At 37.2% G+C, this 7,696-nt stretch overlaps 1 protein-coding gene across 2 annotated transcripts; it reads right to left on the reverse strand.

Annotated features, from left to right (window-relative positions):
* Positions 1-6,869, reverse strand: ppme1 (protein phosphatase methylesterase 1). 2 transcript variants are annotated; one of them, XM_008427561.2, is made up of 14 exons: positions 6,577-6,868; positions 5,166-5,259; positions 4,341-4,433; positions 4,180-4,237; positions 3,786-3,837; positions 3,356-3,510; positions 3,129-3,219; positions 2,754-2,819; positions 2,534-2,660; positions 2,326-2,455; positions 2,157-2,201; positions 2,019-2,083; positions 1,844-1,911; positions 1-373 (listed from the first exon to the last, which is right to left on the reverse strand). In XM_008427561.2, exons 1-14 carry the CDS (start codon positions 6,660-6,662, stop codon positions 370-372), a joined length of 1,134 nt encoding a protein of 377 aa, XP_008425783.1. In that variant the 5' UTR covers positions 6,663-6,868; the 3' UTR covers positions 1-369. The 2 variants fall into 2 exon arrangements, with proteins under 2 accessions (XP_008425783.1, XP_008425782.1); XM_008427560.2 differs by having other exon boundaries at positions 2,326-2,660; positions 6,577-6,869.
* Positions 6,870-7,696: the final 827 nt, after the last annotated feature.

A 7,696-nucleotide genomic window follows, 5' to 3' on the forward strand; every position in this document is an offset into this window, starting at 1 on the left:
TAAAGTGTTGAACATATTTTTATTGCGTCCGTTTTTAACCAGTGCCATTATAGTTCAAACTAACACTTCAGAGACAAACATTAACAGTGAATTAATGATGCAGTCACTCAAAATAAAACACTAAAACAAGAGCTTTACATTTCAGAGAATTAAAAAAAAAAACGGGAGTACAAAGAAAAATAATCAAATAGTGTTTAAAAGAAAACAAGGCAAAGCTGAAAGGCAAAAATATCTACAGAACCAAAGCAGCAAAACAACAACAATAATTATAATGTAATATTTTTCTTAAATAGCTTTCAAGTTCCACAATGACTGCAATGAATCTTGAAAGATTTCTTCTACGCCTGCTGGCTTCATCAGGACAGGAAGTTAGCTGGAAAATAAAATAAGACATTATAACACATATTTACAGTAAAGCTCAGACACTGTAAAACCTTTACCATTGTCTGTTTTTTAAATTTAAAACAAAAGCAATTCATGTAGGAGCCTCAGCATTTTCTCAGAATCAAAGTTGTTCTGTACAGAAAATTTTGCAAAAACACCTCSACCCAGAAAATCTGTARCTGMGGCAAGTCAAGGCAGAACCGTCACTATAGATGTCATTTGTTGTCAGTCAGGTGATCAATATATTTTTTTGGCTTTGAATATCAGGTCAGGTTTACTACTAACACAGAAAGGAGTAAACCAGGAGTTTGAGATGAGGGCCAAACTCAAGTTGAAAGAAAATGAAAGCAGAAACAAAAGATGCATTTTTTCTGTCTTAAATTCTCCTTCAAAATAAAATGTGTCTGGTGTAACTGTGCTTAGATTTGCTCCAGTCTTGATTTTGTGATCGCAGGGCCGAACAGTCATTCAGAGGGACAGAAGAGGCCCCTGGGCCTCACTTTGCCCTCTGCCTGGTTTTGTTTATTCATAAGCAAGAGTAGCTTCTGTTCTCCAYGGTCCTCTTTACAGAACCACTGATGAATGGCTTCAAAGGTCCAATGAGGGCCAATAAGTCAGAACTACGATTYGTTGAGGTCATCAGTAAAGTTGGCTACAATAATCACTCAGCCTTTTAGCCAACATATAAAACATCTTTGATGATTTCATCTGTTCACATTGCTGCGAGTCYAATTCCTGCATTCTGCATCTGTGGCTTTAAATCTGCGGCAGGATTTTGAACCAAACAAGGCGCCCGAGTCTCTAACGARCCGGGTTATAAACGTTTTTCAAAGCTGTCAAAAGCCGACGAACGAGGCCTATAGGATGGAAACGGCAGCTTTATGTAAGTAGAAGAGCACACGAGGGAAGCTTGGGAGGCTGAACGTGGAGCTGCTGATGAGCCAGAACAGAAAAAGTTGYTTTTAAAGCTGCTGCATTTTCTGTGAGGTTCCAGACGTTTTCTGCCGTTTTTCCAGCATGTTTTCCTGATTAGCTGTCAGCGTAAAAAGGCCGACATTAACTTAACTCTCTTTTAAATCAAATTCAAATGGATCAAACTGTAACAAATACTGTAACTAATACTAGTTACTTTTAAAATTATAAGTCTGTTATCACATTTGAATAAAACCAGATTGGTTTTCATTTGGAGTAGCCGCCTGACTGAACTRGAGCTCTGTTTTTGTTTTCCTCTCCAATCCTATCATATTTAACATTCTGAATATTTAGGCTCTTTTAATTGTAAACACATAATTTCATCATGCAGAATGGGGGATGTTATACATATGATTCATGCTTTAAAAGGAAAATGTTTGTTTAGCTGCTTGAAAAAAATGTATAGAATAATCAATCCAGGACTTAATTGACCAAATAGTTGAAAAAAAAAAAACAACAACAAACAAACAAAAAAAGGTTCACTTACCACAGAAATCCTTCCTTAAACTCAGTGAATTTGTGTCGGACCATAAATGTTGCTAAAGCATCTGCTACCTGACAAAGACGAACAAATAATGCAAATTTGAATGAAACAGCCTGAACGGGTTAAACAAACACACAAATAAGCCTCGTATGTTTCAGGAATCATTAAACACTCTTACTTTCTCCGGTGCGTCCTCATGAACAGCATGGCCACACTGAGGGAGGACCTGCATCTGAAACTTCCCTGTGGACAGACATTTTTTATTTCAGCCAAACTCAACCAACAATACAGTTACAATAAAAACGYCTCTTTTCACCTTGCATCTGTCCAATAGTGAGATCTTTGTCAAGCCGGTCCACTCCTGTGAAAACACACACATCAATAGAAACATCTCTTAGATTAATCATATAACTTGTTTTTAAAAGAGGCAAAATACCCTGAAACTGAATTATACAAGATAAAAATGTAATAAAATGAGAACAAACCTGCGAGAAGCAGCAGTTTTGGCACAGAACAGCTGAGAAAAAGGGCTGACAGACCTCTGAACCAACCATCCCAATATTTTTCYGTCTTCGACAGCTCCACTCGCCAGGTGTAGAAGCTTTCCTTTTTGACCTGGAGGGGAGAAATCGTTTTTATTTTTAACAAAACAATGGCTGCATRAAACAGAAAAATCACCAGGAGAGACTGAACCTCTTGGTCGTCCTCCTTCATTCGTTTTTTGTTCGATTCTTCTGCTCCTTCTTCTTCCTCCTCTTCCTCTATGATGCCCTCGCCGATGCTATTAGAAACACTTGGATTGTTGGCAGACTCCTCACATCTGCGCAAGTAAAAATAGAGGGCGGTCAAATACCCGCTACAGAAATTTATGGAGTACTGAATGTGTTAGAAAAAAAAACAGTTCAGTCCATACTTTTGYACTTGGCCTCCCATGGAAATTCGAGCAGATTCGATGTTTCTAATCTGACCGCTCTTCACGCTGAAAACAAAAGAATAACTAACTTTAGGGAGTTTTTCTCAAGAGGATTCTTTGTGGATTTATTGGATTTTTTGGGGGTTGCAGGATCAAGTTCTGCTTCAGCTTTGTTTTGTAAAAATGTCTCAGATTTTCCTCCGAAATCCTCAGACTCACRGTGGAATCCGTGACTCTTCTGGCTATKTTTCCAAAGTCAGCATGAGGTTATGGACGTGCTCTTACACACCTCYCTTACCTTGAAATAGGCCTTCTTACAACTTAAACAATAAAACAGAGGCGATTATAGTTTAAGTCCTAGTGCTTGTGTCTTACCTCCACTCTATGGCATTCTCCAGAGACTTAAACGTCTTTGGCCGACTTCTGAGGAAATTCTGCATACTGTTCARAGCGTCCATTGCCGTACCTAATGGAAAAGAATACATTTCACTTAAACCCCCGTTTTTTCATTTGCTAATAACAACAAGGAGTATTGAAATGGACAAATTAGTAAAACCCTGCTAAACTTTGAGGCAACCAAGCGGTTAAAAGCAGTAGTTTACCTTCTACGACGTCGATGACACAGAGACCCAGCAGCGATGGGACGAGGTTCGCACTGGCTGTGTGAACGGCGATGGCTCCGCCCATGCTGTGTCCGATCATCATGATGGGAGGGGGGTTYTCTCCATACAGCGCCTCCACCACTTTACCAACATCCCTTTAAAGAAAAGAGAAGAACTAAACATTAGGATTACTCAGAGGTGTAGAGGAAATTATTATACAACTAAGAAAATATGGAAAGAAATCAAACAGTTAAGATTGATCAACTCTGATAAATTTAAACTTTAAAACACCTTTGACTTTCATTGTCCTGTACTGGTTGTTATGATTAACGGCAGAAACTTTACATCTGCTTGGATCCTTGGTGGTTTTATGCCACTGATGCAAACAGGAAACTTTTCTCCGCTCAACACACTTCTTAAAAACACTTACTTTGCCATGGTGTCTGCAGAGAGATCCTCTGGATTTTTAACTTTAGTGTCACCTGMAAAGAGTGACAGAAACAGGTTGCAGAGCGGCAAGACTCGCTACTACTGAAAATRCAAACCTTGTTAAAAATGGACAATTATGCCACCAAAACTAGAACAGGAAGCTCATTATAACAAATTCACTGAAAATAAAACTACTAAATGCTGAATGACAAGCACAGTATGTTTTGTTCTCCATTATTTTCTAGGCCAAAAAATAAAAAATGTTTTGGTTCCCACATTTTTTTTTAAAAACATCAGATCCCAACAGCAACGAGGAGGCATTTTAAACTCAACTAAAACCACAAGAAACTTCCAGATATTAAGAAAAGTGTTTTTCATAATCAGTGTTWACAAACCATGAGCTCGAAGGTCCATGGCCACCACCCTGCAGCTGATCCTGCTGCATATGACGGCCTATAAAAACACATGTAACATTGTCGCATTGTTTTCCCACCATGCTGGTCTGTGTTTAGGTATTTAGACAGCCTGTAACGGCAGCAGCGTTAATCAGACTCACAGTGAACACGGCCCAGGACAGCGCGGAGTGGCCGCCTCCATGGAGCAGCAGCAGCACAGGACCGCTGGAGCCACTGCAGTAAAGTCTGAAAATGTTCTGGGTGGTCAAGGACATAAAAACAAACGCTGCGCAAGTGATTAAACAAACACACAAAAACAACAAAAAACAAAACAAGAATAGCCATGGAGTTAGTTTTTTGTGAGAAAARAGGAAGAAATTCTTTTAACACATGAACTGTGATGTTTTCGAGAGACACCATTACTGACAGCCAATTTAACATTCACACTGCCAAACAAGAAAACAAGAAAGGATTTATTGGGAAAATTGTCAAGTGTGACTGCTGCTGGTGTGACAGATGTGCCATTACTGTCCTCCCTTCCCCAGCGATGAGCACTTAAACAGCTGTCTCCTCATCCTCAGCATCTCCTCCCCTTACAAACATTTGTGGGGACAAAAAGAACAACAAAGCTCGTCCCTCTAAGGAGCTCAGCATGGTACTGCAACAGAACGTCACCTGTGCAATGAGTTAGTTCATGAAAATAAGATATTCCACAGTCAGCTACTAGCGGGACCGTAGCAACGTGGAAGCAATTAGGAACAACGGAAACTCAGCGTTTCTGGAAAGTAAACACACACATCGCTCTAAACTTTCTGTTCCCTACAAACTAACTCAAGCAGCGCGTAGGGTGTCTTATGGAAAARGGGTTTGATGCTGGAGCGGCTGAATACAAACCTGACATCACCAAAATGGCAAATGCAGTGGTGTTAAGACAACTGTCACGTTTCTCTGATGTAAAGGATGAATCAGGGTTTATGTAAGGATATATCTTTGCTGTTTTCATTCTCCACTTCAACATCTTCTATTGTTTCAAAGTACTGACTCCAGAGCAAGGGGGTGAAATCTTTCTTCCTTCCAGGTCTGTGCAAGAGAGAAACAAACGCATTTTTAAAAGAAACCTTCATTTTGCATACCCGGATAATGTAACCAAACTAGTAAAGCATTAAGACAGAAGATAAAACACCACAAGATGAACCACAAGATGCTTTATGTAAGATAAAAACAAGAGGCAACAACGACAAAATGAGGAACATAAATGGTCTAAAACTAAGCATAGCGTAAAAAAATAACAAAATGTGCATAAATATGGAGGTAAAAAAGTGATGTTGGTTTGAAAGACAGAAAAAATGCAATTGTGACAATGATATGGAAACATTACAGTTGGACATAAAAATCCAAAGAAACACATTCAAAAGTCTGAATTGTAGAAAAAACAGAAAAGAAAAGCAATAATAAAAAAAATGAAAACAAAGTAAATAAAACAGAGGCAAACTACAATCTACACATTTTCAAACAAGTGCTCAAATTTATTCAGTCAGCCAAAAATAAATGCATACATATTGCATAAGCTAATAAATAAAATTGAACTAAAAATGTTATYAATTTATAAATTAAAATGTCGAAAAAAATCATGTGACTCATAGGTAATTTCTACAGACTGAAGAGGAAGGATAGATGAATACATAAACATAAACAAACTGAAGGTTAAACAAATGGATGATTAATAAGAATGAATGCATGTTAGTTATATCTACAAAATATGTAGCATGAATGAATGGTGGATGAATAGATTGACAACAACTGGATGAATAGATGATGGGACAAATTAAAAACAGAATATAGGAATAAGGAAATGGAGGRAAACAGATTATGAACAAATGCATGGATAGATGACCGAATTATGAACAAAAATAATAGATGGGCTATGAAAAAAGCCTAGAAATASAATACGTATTTCATAATCCATTTAAGTCTAGCATTAAATCAAATTCCCTCCTTTCAACAAGAAACCCGGGTAAAAACAGAAGGTGTTTAAATGTTTACATATTGACAGATAAAAAACTGGTGCAGTGAGCCTGTGGGCTGAGGGAAGTGCAGACACTGCAGCTAGCCATGTAGGCAGCTAAGTGTCACCTACATGCCGATGTAAACCTTAACACACCAGTCAACAACCTTTCGGTCCTGACAATAGATTTATGAATATAAAAAACAGTAAATGACCCGAACGAATCGTGTTTCACAACAAACTAGAGCCGCGGCTAATTTAGCCTGGCTAACGCTACGAGCTAGGTCCAACTTTCGGGTGTAGAAACGCAACCGCGTTAGTTTAATAGTAGGTCAACTTAAACAGGACATTTAAACAGCGCGAAATCCGATGCAACAAGCCAGCTGACTCACCCCATCTTCATTTTGGACCCGGACTGAAAACCACCTGCCATAGGGGGTCTGGATGCTAGCAGGTTCAAATGCAACTGCTTCTCCATGCTGTCAGCAAAGAGCTGGCTTGTGTCAGRAAATGTTTGTGATGGTCTTCCTCTTCTTTAACCGCATATGATGTTTTTCTGACAGGAACACCGACTTTAATGACACATTACATGAGTTGCGTTGTTTAAATTAGCAACCAGCTAGCCATCTTCTTCTCAGTTCGCTTCTTCGCCTTCTTTGTTTTCTTTCTCACCGTCATAAGTGAATAAGCTGGTGGGAGCTTTACTGCCCCCTACCGGGCATAAAATAGAATAAAATAAAATAAAATAAAATAAAATAAAATAAAATAAAATAAAATAAAATAAAATAAAATAAAATAAAATAAAACAAAACAAGACAAGACAAAATAAAATAAAATAAAATAAAATAAAATAAAATAAAATAAAATAAAATAAAATAAAATAAAACAAAACATAGTATACACAAAAATAACTCTATAAGACATATGTATATAACAGAAGAAAATCCGGAAATTTGTTTTTTGTGTGCAATAATCAGAAAAAATGATTAGCTAAGTATGTAATATTGCATTTCAATTAATATATAAAATTTTTTTTTTACTGAAAAGATGTTAAAAACCACCAGTGGGTCCCGAGATACATTCTAATGGCTGCATTGACAAAAATTTTCACTTTTAGTCTATGGGTCGGCATGTTTGATATATATCAACTAATAACACTTAAAGTGACACACAATGTTAATTTAGAGTTTATTAATTTTTATATGTATATAACAGAGCTTTAAAATTGGACACTGTATCCTTTACTTGCTTGGATGAGCTGCTATAAGTAGAAAGCAGATAAAACAATTTTTTGTTAAAACTAACACAGGTGTTCTTTAATTACTTGCTTTAATGTAGAATACCACAATGGTGACAGAAAAACTTTATTCAGAACAACACAGTGTCTATTAGTTGTGGCTTTACGAAGAAGGCATGCCAGACTTCTTGGATTTTTATTTGGAAAAAAAATATTCAAAAGCAGAGATCAGTTGTTTTCCACAATTATTTGTATTGGTCTATAAAAATCATATA

This window comes from Poecilia reticulata, linkage group LG14 (genome assembly GCF_000633615.1).
Source record: "Poecilia reticulata strain Guanapo linkage group LG14, Guppy_female_1.0+MT, whole genome shotgun sequence".
NCBI lineage: Eukaryota > Metazoa > Chordata > Actinopteri > Cyprinodontiformes > Poeciliidae > Poecilia > Poecilia reticulata.